Raw genomic sequence first — 17,441 nt, forward strand, 5'->3', positions numbered from 1 at the left:
TGTTACTAATTCACCCGTGGAATTGTCACAACCTAATAAAACTGTGTTAAATGATTCCAGTACAGTTATTGCTACCGAAAAGTTAAACATTACGAAAATCCATAAGCCTTTAATATTGTCACATGAGGCACTAGTAAAAATGGATGAAATAAACCACTTAAACCTTGATGAAAACGGTCCAGATATCAAGGTGCATTCTAAGAAAGCGGGAAGTCACCCAGGCATGATAATGCCAATTGTTATTACAATACTTGTTGTTCCAATGTTTGCTGTTGTGGGTTACATGGCACTGAAAAGAGGTCGCGAGGCATGGAAAAACAGACATTATAAAAGAATGGATTTTCTTCTCGATGGAATGTATAATGATTAACTTTATGGATATTCATGTTTTTACATATAAATCATTAATGATATTCCTATATCTAGAATAAGATCATTAGAGCTACCAAAATATTATAGTTCATGTACATGATGTATTTCTTATAATCCAAGAAATATCATATTTAGAAAGGTTGTTTTGCTATTGCAGTATAATCTGGCTTCAAATTATAAATTAGACAGTGAAATTAAATTAGTAGAAAATGAAACTAAGACTAATAAAATATATATATATATATATGTAAGAGAAATATATAAAAGCTCAAAGGAGTATTGACAATATATATATATATATGAAGCAATAAATAATTGAGGTGCTTTTCATGTGCCTTGTTGATATTATTTACTAATCATAGTTAAATATATTTTGTATTTTTGATATTGTAACTTTTTACATAGCTTCATAGTCTTCCTAAGAGTTTTATTGTTGTGATATATTCAGAATTTAAAATAAAATGTTGATATTGTAAAATAAAATATAATCAATTATATTTTATTAATAAAATGTTTAAAACCAATAAAACTGTTGACTTTTATTAATTATGTAGCATAAGTTGTTTTTTTTTAAGTCTATAAAATATAATTAAACACATTTTGTAAAGTAAAAAATATATTTAGTTTGTGACATTTATATTACAAAAATATATAACTTACTTTACTCAAAAATGATTATATTTCATGTCAATAATTTCTAATGACAATATTACTCAATTTTGTCTGCTCACAATCAATGCGTTTTAATTCAGAATAGAAGTTAAAACTTTGCATTAGGTATTGGATTATTTTATTTTTTAATCTAAGACAGCAGCTTACGTTGTATTAGATTTAATACAAGAGCAGTCACCAATATGTTTTTTCCCAAGATATGCATTTTTACTATCATATTGTACAGATCTTGAAACCCAGCTCAACATCAGTCTGTCAGAGAATACTATATCGCCATTGCTAGAAAACGAAAAAATCTAAATAGCTGCGAAAAAGTATAGCCCATGAAACACCAATATCCCTTCTTAAAAATAAAAGTCATTGATCCAAGAAACCGCAGCTACCGACATCCAACATGTCAATCAAACCCAACACAAATCGCTCCTCAGAACTCAGCAAATCGGTGAGCGAGGCTTGTGGTCGTGTTCATGTGATACAATGTCTTTTGTTTAAGTAGTAAGTGTAAGGTACAATAAATTTACTAGTTATCTGTGACGAGCTTATAGTTGTATTGGATACAAACTGCCGCCAAGGTAGCAATATCGCCAAGAGTCGCGTTGCTAGCGAAGGATAGTGCCAATACGATAAGATACGTAACAATGTTTCGTAAGGAATCAAAATCTCAGTTTCCTAACTACAAAAACTACCCATAAACTAAACATCGCCCCTAGAAAACAGATAATCCAAGCAACACTTCAAAGTTAATTTGGGTGACAAAGCAAAACCTAGAAGACAGTGAACATCAAGAAGCGCTCTAAACCCCAAAATGAAGACACGCAAGGGATACCTCGTCTAATAGGGATAAATATACCTATTATCAAAGTGATCAATAACACCGGCCTTATCAGATTTCCCAAGCAACCACCACTAAAAAAAAGAATGGTCAAGTTCAAGAGTCAATTTTCAAAAAGTAATCAAACCTATGAACCTGGAATGTTTCAAACCACAAAAGTCACAGATATCTAATTTCGGCAAGCCTTAAGGCTTCAAATAATCAACAAATAGGGCTGCTAAAGATGAGACTCGGAAGCTACCATCTACAATGAATACGAAAACAGATGATTTTCTTTAAGGCAATTTTAAATGCCACTGGAGTAAAGATAAATCAAGGCGCTCTGAAAAATCACATACTACTCCTCATAAAACGACACCTGGACCCTAACAGAAACCCGATTGCTGACGGAAAGCGATCTCCTTGAGTACTGGTAGGATAACGTGGTTGAACTTAGGTGAGAACCAGGGCGTGGAACAGAGGCTCAATAGCGTTGATTTTTGTGAATGACATCAAAAGGTAAGAGCGAGCAAAGTAAAATCGGCTTCTAGTCGATGAGAAAAATGTATGTGAGTTGGCATCGTTAAATAAATGCATTAAATGCAAACCGTATAAAAGGTTTATGCACATTTAGCTACTACAACTATATATTGTATGAGAAATAAAAAATAAAATCGAATGAAAGACGGGTACTATTACATATACGGTGAATTTAGTTGACAATCGACGACATACCATAAATTAATTGTCTCCAATTAACTTATTTGAAATATATCCCTTATCCATTTAGACATTGCCAGAATCATGATTTTTGCCTAAGATTGGGGATTTTTAAGCAGTTAATTTAATAATAAATTTTTAACCTGCCCTGATGTAATTTGATATTAGCGAATACTCGAGAGACGTAAAATGTTTCTTGAAATGATAGTTACATCTAATTAATTTATGATATCTATATATAAATTAGTGCGATATGTATTAGGTTTTTAATACAATACAAAATTTCTATTTGGCGTCAAATCTTATTCAAGCTATATTTAAGTATGTCACAAAAGTTTGTTTCGATTGTTGTTCGAGAACAATAAAACATTGTATAAAAACAGTGTGTACACTAATTATAAATGGATGTTTATAAAAATGAGTAGTTGTAAACAATAACTATTAACAATTAAAAGAGAAATAAATTACTTTTCTTTTACTTTTAATTCTATAACTGTAAAAAATTTCGAGAAACAGAATATGTCCAAATGCCTATGCTCGTTCTTATTTTTTGCAAAATATGTTAACATTAATAATGTCTATAATTTTAGACGTATGTTGGGAAACATTCTATAGCCTATCACAAGACGACAAAAGCCAAATAAACAATATTTGACAACGAATTGACGCGATATCATGAGTTGAGAGCTTGAATAATCTATGATGTCTATTAAGGATCGAAAAAATTCTCAACATTTTTTACTCAATTAAACGTAACTTATCACTTGTATTTACGAACATTTTTATTTTATATTAATCTATAAAAATTACTGTTCAGTAATATTTCTTTTATTAGTTATAGCATGTTTTAAAAGTTATGTGTTATAATTAATACCTTTGAGTTTAAAATTAAAGTGCTACTCAATTTTTACAATCATGTTTTTTCAGTTATTACATAAATAATTAGATTATTTTTATATGATGCTAACATTTAACATATTTATTTTTCTGAAAAATTAAATTAAAGTATATGGAAAAAACTGTGCGTAAGGAATTATTGAAAACATTGGGCAACTCTGAATTGCCTGCACTCTGTTTTACTGTCAAATCTGGATAGGTAGCAGATTATATACGTAAGTTTTGTGAGTGATAAACAATTTCTATGCGTAAATTGATAATGAAAGCAAGGAAATGTTAGAAAAACAGTTTAGATTTTGCCTGTGTGAAGTGTAATTTTATAATTTTTTAACAGTATTAGTGCTCTCAGTTAAGAAAATATAACCTTGGTCTGAAAATGGTAAGTAATACTATGTTCTAATAAATATAGTATATATTTATTTTGTATCATATCTAGCGATCATATTTTCTTTGTATTGTACAATATAAATAGTTGGATTTATAGTCATTTATAGTAATAATTTTGTAATCAAATTTGTTTACCATATCATATTTATTAAATTATTTAAATGTAAGATTTAAACTTTCACACACTGTATATTTTTACATAGGAACATCTTTAAGTTAAAAACTAATACAATGCCATAAATAGGTGTGTCACTTTTTTTTATAAGAAACATATTTTTAATTTCTTAAAAAAATATTTAATTATTTTTAATTGTAATGTATAAATTACAGGTCTAGTTATTAATATTTTATAAATAAAAAATAAGTTTTATTTGAATTGTAGTAACAGAACCAAGTATTAATTTACCTTGTTGTAGAATAAATCCAAAGAAAGGATACTTCATATGTGCTAAAATAAAAATGGAACATAATGTGAATAGATTAATACATGAACAATGAGTGCCCAGAGTGGGTGTGTTACTTGTAATGATGAGTCTGAACATTTTGATGGCAAGCATGACGGTGATTACTCTGAAGGAGAAGATGCCCAGATCCGCCTTGCACCTCATGTGCAGGCATATTTGGCCCATAACAATCCTACTACTAACTGCTGTGGTTTTGCTATACCAATTGCTTTTGAAAGAGCTGCTGCAGGCACTTGGTGGAACCCGCGATTTGATTCAGAGATACTCGAAGGACAATATAGGAGTAGTTCCTTCAGGCAGATAAGATTACGATTTAGGTTTGTGATAAAATGTTTGATTGTATTTATTTGATGTTCATTTGCTTGCTCCTAAGTTAAACAGCTGCCATTCACCATTTTTATATATATATTTTAAAATTTAAGTGTATTATAATAAGTGTTGTTGTTTCTTTTTTCAGATTTGCACTTTTGTATATTTTGATATTTTCTATATCATGGTTTATCTACTTTGTCGTCCTTGGCTTGAATGGTGTAACTGTGAAATGGCCGTTTCTGTGTTCTATATTTGCTGGTGTCCTTCTTATAACATCTATAATGCTATTTGTTACCTTTACAAATGTTTACAAAGTGTATACATCCAAGCTGTCTCTAATTATGGCACTCGCCCTGTGTACACTAAGTCTTTCTTTAGTAACACTGACCACACAAATTGATGGTGATTATTCCCAAGCAGCTGATATTAGTCAATCAGGACATTTTACTATGTGTATAGAAATACTCTTGATCATATACACTTTGACACCTTTACCTCTTTTTGCTTGTGTCATAATTGGACTCCTATACTCTACAGTATTTGAAACCCTAAACATAGTTTTGCACTTATCTGAACAAGAATGGCAATTTCCTGGAATGTTTGTGAGAGTTTTGCTCCAAGTGTGTGTCCACATTATTGGTGTACATATTTATCTAATGACATTTGTGAGAATGCGTGGCACTTTTATGAAAGTAGGTCAGAGTTTACTTGTGAGAAGACAGTTGGAAATGGAAAAACAATTAAAAGAGAAAATGATACATTCTGTAATGCCACCGAAACTTGCTAGCTGGCTAATGGAAGAGCAAGTTTTGGAATCTGAAACAAATTTGAAAACTCACGATCCTCTAAATCCACGTGCATCGAACCCTGGCGCGTCGGATATCAAATCATTATTTAGACCTTTTAACATGAGCTCAATGGATAATGTTAGCATTTTATTTGCTGATATTGTTGGTTTTACAAGAATGTCGAGTAATAAAGGAGCGGAGGAGTTAGTAAATATACTGAATGATCTGTTTGAAAAGTTCGATGAATTATGTTTGATTCATGGTTGCGAAAAAATTTCCACATTAGGAGACTGTTATTACTGCGTATCCGGTTGTCCTGAACCGAGACCCGATCACGCAACTTGCTGTGTAGAAATGGGACTGGGTATGTATTATAAAAAGTGGCGATGAGTTTAATATAAATCTTAAAATCTTACATTCCACTCGTTCGTATTACTTAAGAACGTAATATAATGACTGTGACCTAAATTTCTCGTCACATGCACACGCTTTTTTAAAACATCTTTATTGATCGATACCGGTTATAATATAAAAATGATTGTAGACTGCAACTTGTAACATTAGTCAGTCCGATCGATCAGGATGTCTGTTCGTCAATTTTAATGACTTGTTTAATAATATATTTTTTGTCAAATGTATAAAGCTTTTTATATATTATATTATGTCAGCAATCACCTGTGTAAGTTACCTTTTATTTGACCAGAAGTAAATATTATAAGATTTTACAATGAGGTCTGTAAACTTCTAGGTATGATAGATGCGATTCAAGATTTTGATAGAGAGCGCGGCGAGGGTGTGAACATGAGAGTGGGGGTTCATACGGGAACGGTTCTCTGTGGTATTGTTGGCACACGTAGATTCAAATTTGACGTGTGGAGCAATGATGTAACTTTTGCTAATAAGATGGAATCATCAGGAAAACCGGGCCGTGTACATATTTCTGAAGAAACTAGCAAATTCCTCGGTGGTTCATACGTTTTAGAAGAGGGCGATGATGTTTTCGGTCAGTATTTCACCACAGATTATAGAGCATGTAATTATTTTTATTTTACCTTTGCATTATTTAAATACCTTAAATGTATCCAGGTCATAAAACTTACTTCATTGAAAGCCGTCAGATAAGCTCTCCGTACGATCACGACCACTGCCTCACTCCCTCGAACCCTGTCAATCTCCGCCTCATTATATCTCCCGCTATTTCTCCGCAGTCCATTTTATCCTTTAATCATTCACCTCTTCCGGGATCGGGTAAAACTAGTGAATCATCAACGGACGCAAGGGAAAACAAAGATGATGCCAAAAAATCCTGTAATTACCTATCACCTAGCCCCTTTAATTTTCGTAACAAAGCTAGTTCACTTCCGAGCATTCTGGATTCCGATACCGAGATGGACGAAAAGAAGAGTTTCCCCGAAGGCACGGACAACTCATCAAAAAGTCCAACGTCTGTCGGTGAGTTCACATTATGCTATATTTGTTTTATGTGACGTAACTAACGGAATGCATCATAATTATTTTATTTACCAGTTACTTTTAAGTTTTCATTGTAATAACTAACGCAAAACAAGAACGCAGATGATCTATGACCCACAGTTATTATTTATTCAATTACTAAAGACATAATAACTTTACGCATTTCTTATATTAAATATATTTTTTTCATTCGAAATGACAAAATCATAATATCATATCATAATAACATTAGTATTTTCTGTTGAAAGGAAATGCTAGTCGAAAATAGCTGAGAAAAATGTTACTCCGGATAACGCTACTGGTTTTTGCGGTCATATATTATTTGTACCTAATGTGAACTAAGCCGCAGTTTTATTTATTAAAAGTCTTAGTTATCAGTGGCACAAGGCACAGCTCACAGATAAGATATAGAGCGACTCTTAATTGCTTGAAGGTGATGCTCTCTGCGCATCACGCCACTATTATTGCTTTTAAAATATGACATATTTTGCAATAATTATCTTTTTCTTGATATTCTAATTTCTCTTCTATATTTTAGTTTTAAAAAACTTGTTAAACGAGTTTCAAAGATGAATTAGTTTACGTATTTTATGTATTTGTATATCGATTAAGAAAAATTATATAATAATAATTAATATGATTTAAGACTTTAATGTAAATTAAGATTATATTTGGGAGAATTCATTTAAATTTGAATGGACCAAACCCATCCAATTTTTTGACCTTTCAATACTTTTATCTTGGTAATATCAAGACTGATTTATAATTAGTCGTAAACAAAACATATTCATCGGTGCCATCGTTTTTATTCACTAATCGTTTAAAAAATATTTATTTTGGTATCTGCATCACTAAGTTAATTCATTCGCTTACAGAGCATTATCAATCTTAATGACGGACATAATACATGTTATGTTCCAAATAATATAAACAATTGAAACTTTGAAGCGCTTTCGTGCACATTTGCTGATTTTTAGATCTGACGAATTAATAGGAACATATTTTCTCTAGTCTCTTAAGGTTTTTATAAAGCGTGATATTAAAAAAAAACGTTCATCTTCTATCCACGGGACAGTACATGTACATATAAAGTAATATATATTTAAAATGGTGAAAATTTTCATAAAAAAAATTGAAAATTTACAATTTCGTATAAGTTTGTCATGAATTAATAAAACGCATAATTTGCGGAAAGTAACGATTGAAATTAATTATCTATAAGTGCAGATTATCATTAAATGATAACCCTGAACTACTGAGTTCTGAAACAGGTTTGCAATTACTGTAAATGTTGATTTTATTTAACGTAAAGTCTTCCTTGTCCTACCCGAACACTAAGATCAAGATCTGGTTAAAAGACAAGATTCGATGTCTTGTTTTTCGATAGAAAACTAGAGTTCATGTGTTATCGAGTTCGGTTTGTGAGAGGCGTCTAACTTTGTACTAAAAAGGTCAACCAAGTGCTAACATTTTAATAGATTAAATATGAATGTCCGTAGATTATGTCCAAATGTTACTACGTGAGACAGGTTAATGCAACTTACGGGCAAATAGGTCACCTGATGTTAAGTGGTCACCATCGCTCTTAGACCTTGGCGCTGTAAGAAATATTAAGCATTCCTTACATCACCAATGCACTACCAACCTTGGTAACTAAGATGCTATGTCCTTTGGCCCTTTATTTACACTGCTCATCCTTCCAACCGAAACAACAAAACCAAGCATTGTGCTGAAGAGACCCTGATAAGTGGGTGGTAGCTAGCTATCCAGACGGGCTTCCACAAAACCCTACCACGAAGTAAAGTTATATTATATAAGAATTAATTTTGGAAAATGAAATTATGAATTGTACAATAATAAATTATTTATTGCAAGATGTGATATAAAAGTTATACGTCAGATTTTAGTTCAGCAAACATCGCTAATACTCAACAGCTATTTGCTGACGATCAATCTCTCACAGTACCGTTTAGATTGAAATCAATTTTAATAAAATCTATTTAACATGTTTTGTTTATCTTATGTACCACTTTCGCGATCGCTTAGTCTCAGTCATAATCATAGCAATCATATGCTTATAGATCAGTAAGACTCATACGCTAAGTGATTGTTCAATAAATAGTTTATTCATTCAATAATATACGTCTAATAATAGATGATGATTCAATACTTTTTTCTTTTAAAGATATTTTCAATACTCTCAAGATAAAGTAAAATTACTTCAGGGCTCTAGCTAAGCGTAATGCATACTTAAATAAGGACGATAGTAGCTTAAGGGTTTCATCAAACCTGCGACCTTACCATTGCTTGATGACCGATAGACCGACGAGCTAGAAAATAGAAATTGTCATTCGATATAAAAAAGTTAATTTCAAATGATAATTTCAAATTAAAATCAAATTATTCATAACATATAATTATTACTTTACACGAAAAAATACATTATCCCTTATTAAATTCATGAAATATTATATAAAAAGGCATAATTAATAAGTTAATAATACACAAGAAACTATAAAAAATAATGACCCGCTCACGGTGTGGCAATCGCGTGAACTTCACGTGGTATAACGATGTAAATAGCGTTTGTTTATATTAAAAATGATGAACTAATTTGTTTGAAACATTTTCAAACTAGGCTATTCGTGTATAAACTAAAAGATAAATTATGGAAGTTCCTAGGAACTGTTCCATATTCTCTTAACCGTTTTAAAGTAAACGGAAACAGCTTATTGATTAGTCGACATAGGCCAGTAGTTAACACACGTGTATCTTAATCGAAGATTGCGGGTTCAAACTCGGACAAGTGCTTCTAATTTTCATGTGCTTGATTTGTTATTAGTATACATCTTGTGATTGGCGGTGAAGGAAAGCATTCTGAATCAAAAAAATTCTGCTACATTTACCTCCAACGACCCACTTTGGAGTAGCGTGGTGGAATAAGCTCCATCTTATCCCCAAAAAAGCAGGGAGCCTTAGCTCAGCAGTATTTATAGGCTATATTACTTTTTTTACTTTAAGTGAATGATTTATGTTCCAGGAAGTTACGGTAAATATACGAATAAAATAAAAAACTGGAAAGTGCCAAGGTTTTTGAGGAAGCATTCGGACACGCCTTTACATGAAATGAAAAAACGCGAATTCAACGAAAAGACAATACAAATGATTGAGCGTGGAGACGACTTGCAACTAAACAATGGTTACCAACAAGTACCGATAGTGATAGAATCTCAGGACAAGTTCAGACCGCTGCAGAGTAGCAGTAAGCTTAACATACCCCATAATCATGAAGTAGCATCCTTTGAAAAAGAAATTATAGACATTCGATCGTATTTAAGCCAGTCTAGAAGTAATATGTCGCCCTTTGCTAGAAGTAGCAGCTATAGATCTCAGTACGGAAGAGTTAATTTAGAGGTTAGTAAGTTATATGAATTATAATCAATAGTATTGTTTTTGTATGGAATCTATTATTATTTTTTATTTATTTATTCGATTTAACAAGTATGTATGTAGTTTGTCCTTGAATTTACCTTCAATTTTCAATAAGTAATTTAGAGAGTATATGAGAGGAAAATGAGTTCTGATGAGCCAGTGGTTAAGACACGTAAACCTTGACACATAAATGCGGGTTCAAATTTGAGTAACAATTGAATTTCTTTATGCTTTATTTATGTTCGTAATATATCTCCAGCTCGACGGTGAAGGAAAACCTTTTCGTCAAAAGTAAAGGTCTCGTCCCAGCAGTGGGATATTCTTTAAATTAAGAAGCCTGACTCATATCTGACCCCGACTCTTCAGATACCAGTTAGTCGTGCTCGCAGTTCTACTCTCGCGACTCAGGGCGATATAGTTCGGCCCAAGAGTCGCAAACTGAACCTCCCCTTGCACGTGCCTCGTCCGCACGACGACGCCGTAAGCCTCTGCCCGTCCGTCAACAGCCGCAAGGACTCCGGCATTCGAAGTACTAGCAGGAGATCTAGTATTCAACAGCAGGTAAATTTTACGTACTAATTTTCTCTATTGTACTAATATAGACAGAGCCGGATTTAAAGTCCTGTCGGCCCTGGGGCCACAAAGCAGTGGAGGTCCCTAATTATTAAGGTGCGAATTAATTTGAACATTTTTATTTCTGTCAGTCAGGTTTGTCAATAATATGTTTACTCTTTGTATCAGTAACTTTTAAAACAGTAATTAGTAATATTATTATAATTCCTATATACCTATATGTATATCTAAACGTATATTTAAAATTATTAACTCGTCGGAATCTCTAATGGTCCCACTCTTGTGGAGGCCCGAAGGCAGATGCCCCGGTTACCTTCCCGAATATAGAAGAAGGATATAGAGAGAAAAAGATGTATATGATTCGGTTAAACTCCCTACTAATTGTATAAAAAGATATTTTTTACGTAACGATAGCTTTAGATATGTTTGGTTTAATATAATGGGTATATTTATACAACCTAAAACAGTATATGTAGATATTATTATATAGGCTATCATTATTTTTCAAGCAGTTAAGGATACTTTTGTCCAGTCGTGGAACATGTACTTACAGAAAATCTCTAGTTATGATCTTTCATAGCGAAATATATAAAAGTTCTTTATACGTTTACAGTAAAGTTCCACAATATAATAATTATATCTTTTATATATGTTATAGTTTCCTTTTAAGTTTTCACGAATACATAAATTAAAGTATATGTATTACTTACTATATTTTATTGCGTAACGAAAGATAATAAATATGAATGTCGGGTACAATTTTTTTGGACTCAAGTGAAGTTAACACCAGAGGCTACTGTTGAATATAAAGAACTTGATTAGTAAATCATGATTTTATTTGCTATTGCTTTACTTTATTTACATAAGGAATGCGCAAATATAGACTCGGTTCTAATCTGATATCACGAGGAACTCTTTTTTTTTACGATACCGAGAAATTTTAAATAAATCGAATTTAAACTGAAAAACCTCTAAATAAATTACTTAATAACCATTTTAATCTTGTCATTTGTCGGAGTTCATTTTTCAGCCTCTTAAATGTATTGACAGTGAAGGTGATTATTTTATAAAAAATGTGTTAAGGTCTCATGTTTTCTCTTTGCTCTTGAAAATCTATACATATGATAAAATTAGTGTCTGTTACCGCTTAATGTTGTCTTGAGACCTATCAAGAGTAATATCCCTTTACAAACTGCGATAGGATATAAACTCGAATGTGAGTGTGGTTTATCTTACATAGGTCAAACAAAGAGAAGCATCGGTACTAGGGTCAAGGAACATATAGGAGATGTCAAAAATAGGCGTTCTTCAAAGTCTGCAGTCTGTGAACATGCTCTGGATAAACCCAACCATTTTATTCGATTTGATAAACCACAGATCCTCACTAGAGAACACAGATTCATTCCTAGAATGATACGTGAGGCTATTGAAATTCAAAAACATCCGAACTTCAATAGAGAAGATGGTTGGAGACTTTCTAACACTTGGGATCCACTTATTAAAAATTTAAAATCCCAAATCCAACAGACTGCAAGACCTAAAGATACAGTTAGTGCCTTCTGCGTGCAACCGGAACGCTACTCAAGATACCAATTAAGAAATCGTTGGCGGTAGTTGTAAATAATATTTCTTTTTAATTCGAACAGACAAATGTCACCTTAGTCTGCCCGTGACCACGAACACTGCAAAGTGCTCGAAACGTCGGGATGTTAAAATAAAATAATTAATATACGCGATTAAATCCGTTAAAAAACTAGTTTTATTTCAATCTGTTACCGCTTTTTACTAAATGCATATGTGTGTATACACAGTACAGTGTCTGCTGTGGAACGCCTGGACCGATTTTGACGGCACTTTCACTGCAGATAGCTGATATAAAAAGGAGTAACATAGGCTACAACAATAACTTTTTTGTTAAATTCAAACGGGCACGAAGTCGCGGGCACAGCTAGTAAAATATAATTTTGAGCTAAGAAAAATAAACAATCATGCATCATAAACGTTTCTGTCATAAACTTACCGTTTTATATTTAGATACGTAAACACGAATTGTGTAGTCAGTTATCGTTTATTTACGTAATTTTTGTTTACTTTTCAGATATTCGCTCTCAATCACGCCTCACTGGCCACATCCCAAGCTGATATGATGCAGCATCGGGTATCGGGATACTACACTTCGAGTCAATCTTCTGTTAACGAGCTTCCCTCTAGAAGTAGACTACCCCCACCGCTAAACGACGAACAAGTCCAATCACTCCAGAAGCTGAGGAAACAATCGGATCTCCAGTTGATCAGATGCGTCCAAGACAACGCAAGATCGGGAATAAACTACTTTGTGCAACCTCCTTTGAATAGATTTACATTGTTTTTCAAAATACCGGAAATGGAGCAACATTACAGAGACAAAGCGCATAGAAGCGATGACTGCGAAGATTTCCCGCCGACCTTGACTACGTCTCGCTTCAATACAGCCCTAGATATTCTCGTGTCGGCGATTATTTTCCTGGCCGTTTCCACTTCGATATTAATTTTGTATAAGCAGTGGCGTTTTACGATCGGATGGTTTGTCTTGTTTATTTTTATAGAGGCTGTCGCTATGGCGTTTTGCGTGTATAGACATTATCTGAAGTGGAAGACGAAACACAATCCCCAAGATATTACGGACGCCGTTAGAAGATCAGTGAAGATATTTAGGAAACTCTCTGATTGGTATCCCTGGCATCTGTCCGGGAGTTTATTAATAAGTTTGCCAATACTAGCAATTCTATTGAATTTTTCTTGCCAAAACACTACGATGACAATTCTAAGGGGGGATCAATCGTTTTACGTGTATCTTCTTTACGTTAGTATAGTTCATTTCTGTAATTTTACACAAATGAGTTGGCTGGTAAAGAATACCTTGGTCACACTTTACGCCGGTCTGTTCCTGTTCTTTGCTGTTCTGGGCTGTCACGAAGCCAATACTCAATTACTAGATCGTGATATTAGATTAAATCCCCAAGTGATTGCTCAAAATATTTCTATATTTAATATGCTTAATGTTACCTTTGATGATTCGTTAGTAAGGAACGGTACGCACATGTTTAATGGTTTGCTCCACGAGATGCACTTGACGGAGTTGTACTTAGACGTAGCGCTGTTGCTGATTCTGGTATGGTTCCTTAACCGGGAATTTGAAATCAGCTATAGACTGAGTTTCTATAGTAATGTGGTAGCGAATCGCGACAAACAAAGAGTACAAAACATGAGAAACCAGGCAGATTGGTTGTTACATAATATAATACCGCGGCACGTCGCCGATCAGTTAAAAAACACGGCGAAATATTCAGAGAACCACAAGGACGTCGGTATTATATTTGCGAGTATTGTGAACTTTAATGAAATGTACGATGAATCGTATTTGAAAGGTAAAGAATATTTACGGGTTCTTAACGAGCTGATAGCGGATTTCGACGAGTTATTGGAGAGACCGGAATTTCAGCACGTTGAAAAAATTAAAACGATAGGCAGTACTTTCATGGCAGCTAGTGGACTTAATCCCGATTTGAGACATTCAACACGTGGCACGTACGACCATCTTTATCAGCTAATGGACTTTGCGCTGGAAATGCAAAAAGTTGTCGATAATTTTAATCAAGATTTACTCGAATTCGATTTCATACTCCGCATCGGATACAATTTCGGTGACGTCACAGCCGGTGTGATAGGAACTACTAAATTGTACTATGACATCTGGGGTGATGCGGTAAACATCGCTTCAAGGATGGATTCCACGGGCATCGTGAAGCGGATTCAAGTGGGCGAAGCTTGTATACCGGTTTTATCCGCTAAATACGAGTTCGAACCGCGTGGAAGCGTTTATGTCAAAGGTAAAGATAATATGAATGTTTATCTCGTCGTCTCAAAGAAGGACGTGTAGATAGATCATTAGAAAAAAAAGTAGAATCTGTGATTTTAACTATATATATTGTACAATACAATTTACATTGTAGAGGAAGGTGAGACGTCGTGATACTATTTATTGTGTGTTTAAATGGGCGTAATCGCTTGAAAAAATACTCGGGATAGAAATCCTTCTAATTAATTGAGCTTTATTAGGCAGCGTTCTTGTAAACTATTTTTGAATTTACGACTAATTAATGAATGTAAAATTAAGTATAGTATATTCCAACCACTTCTTAGGTTGGAATATGGTATAGTAATGATTACTGTAAGTGTGCTTCAAATTCCTTGCCTCTATTTATGAAACTGTGACCAGTGCTCTAGTCTGCGATTATAGTTAGGGATGATACAGTCGTGTGTTAAAAAAAAACATTTTTAAGAAGTATTTTTTGGAAATGAGCTTAAACTTAATACGATTGAATGATCCCTGTGTAAAGTGATTTGTATATACGAATGTGTTATCAGTTCTATGACGTTCTAGAACTATTTATACAAATTTTGTATTTAAAAATTAAAGTAATATTTTTTATTTAACGCCGTGGAAATAATACTAAAGATATTTAATTGAATTACATTGACACGAATATTTAGTCATGTTTAAATTAAAAAAAAAATGCAAATGTACATACATACGTATAAATAGACTTTTTCTATTAGATCTTCGTATTGATCTGTAAATAAAATAATTCAGGGGCCCGACATCGAATAATGTTTTTTGACGTGTATATGGCAACATTAAAAAAGTATTCGACTTTATTAGTACCCGAATAAGGTTTATAATAAGAGTTTTTTTTCAGTCTAAAAAAAATTTATTTAAATCCAATTTTACATATAACATCGATTAATATAAATATTAAAATGAATTACAATAAACGTAGTTGCGGGACCCCTCATTTTAGTGAGTCTGTGAGTTTATAGAACGATAGTTCTAACGAAAATAAGACTAGAAAAATCTTTCTAAGACTTGATAGCAGAATTAAGAATAAATATTTATATAACTAAAATTCATAGTAAAAATATTTTTACTTATATGACAGAATTCAATATATTTCTTATTATTGAGTAAATTTGATCGATATAACAGATCCTTATATAAGTGAGCACACAAAACTTTAGCTAAATAAACTATAATGATAAAAAAGCAAACTAAATACATTTTATATAATGTAGTTTATAATTATTTCCTGTTCTACTTATATGTATATCGTCTTGTTCATATAACTAGAATTACCAATTATTCATCCGTGCATTTCTGTTATTTTGAACATATAATGTACCTAATAATATTTACTAGTATTGCTGCCAGTTAACAAAATTAATGTAATTAATTTTATTATAAAGAAATATGTCATGTTCATACAATTCCATAACGAATGCATGTTCAATGTTCATCTTTGAACTTATAAAAGCCTTACTATACATTCCACTTGCAGTTAAAGTGTCTACAGATTATTCTATATTGGAATCGATTCTGTTATACACAATCTCTAATTTAAACCATCTCAGGTCTTGCTATCCTTTACTTGTTATACGTAAGAAAGAGATAGCACTCTATTTGTCTTACTTAGAAATTGTGTTCAACATAATTGACAGTATTACGTAGCAATACTTTGAAAAATCTTATATCAGAATATTACAACGAAATAATTCCAACATTTTATATTTGGTGGCAATGTAGAGATCGCACATTGGAGATATTTTTAATTATATACTATCATTTTCAAATAAGAATACTATTTAAATTTCATATGTATTTTGAACATGCTTTTTTTTTAAATATTATATAGTCTCCAGTGTATGGTTTGACTTACAATGAGATGTGTTGGGTGGGTCGATCCCATTATTGTTACCGATTGTACTGATTTAACAAATGTTGGACCAAAATTGGAATACACTAAGGATATTTGCTCTCTTTACAATCTATATTTAATTCTTACAAATGTAGTTGATATTTAAGTCTGGATTTCAACTATTTAGTGCTATTTACAATATGAGCCGCTATGACTGTTTAATTGTATATATTTATTTTAAAATTTTAACCTACTTTACATTTTTCAAACACTAAAATTATAATTTGTGTGAATAAACAAAGATATTATTTACTTGTTTTATCATTTATCCCAATTTTTACTTAAGCATTATTTAGCACAAAAGTAAGGATAAAATATTGCGAACTTCGGATGCTATCCCTACATTTTGTAGTTCAAGCTATAATACATAATTATATACAATATTTTTTTATAAACTTACAATTATTACAAAAATTGGGTATGATACCCAATTTTTGTAATAATTCTGAATGTTTAATATATATTTATAATATAAAAACAAAGGAGAAAATTGGGTGTCAATAAAGAAGAGATTTATTATTTACGAAAAGTATGTCAGCAGTCGACAAAAAAAATATTGCTAACTTTATTTAATTTTTAAATTTTATTATTAAAATCTATATTTTATAAATAAATTACATTACCTATCATATACCGACAAATTTTGTTTGGGCGTTGTTATAAAGTAACTAAAATAAAAGTATTCGAATATTTTAACTATTAACTTTTTTCTATTAATATTGATGGAGTCAGTTGAAACGAAACAGGC

At 32.2% G+C, this 17,441-nt stretch overlaps 1 protein-coding gene across 1 annotated transcript; it reads left to right on the forward strand.

Moving 5' to 3' along the window:
- Positions 1 to 3,666: 3,666 nt before the first annotated feature.
- Positions 3,667 to 16,899, forward strand: LOC125063850 (adenylate cyclase type 9). Its single transcript, XM_047670511.1, has 8 exons — positions 3,667 to 3,851; positions 4,276 to 4,640; positions 4,781 to 5,787; positions 6,172 to 6,426; positions 6,510 to 6,875; positions 9,937 to 10,310; positions 10,695 to 10,889; positions 13,000 to 16,899. The coding sequence occupies exons 2-8, from the start codon at positions 4,354 to 4,356 to the stop codon at positions 14,818 to 14,820; spliced, it is 4,305 nt and encodes a 1,434-aa protein (XP_047526467.1). The 5' UTR covers positions 3,667 to 3,851; positions 4,276 to 4,353; the 3' UTR covers positions 14,821 to 16,899.
- Positions 16,900 to 17,441: the final 542 nt, after the last annotated feature.

Source organism: Vanessa atalanta, chromosome 4, assembly GCF_905147765.1.
Source record: "Vanessa atalanta chromosome 4, ilVanAtal1.2, whole genome shotgun sequence".
Classification (NCBI taxonomy): domain Eukaryota; kingdom Metazoa; phylum Arthropoda; class Insecta; order Lepidoptera; family Nymphalidae; genus Vanessa; species Vanessa atalanta.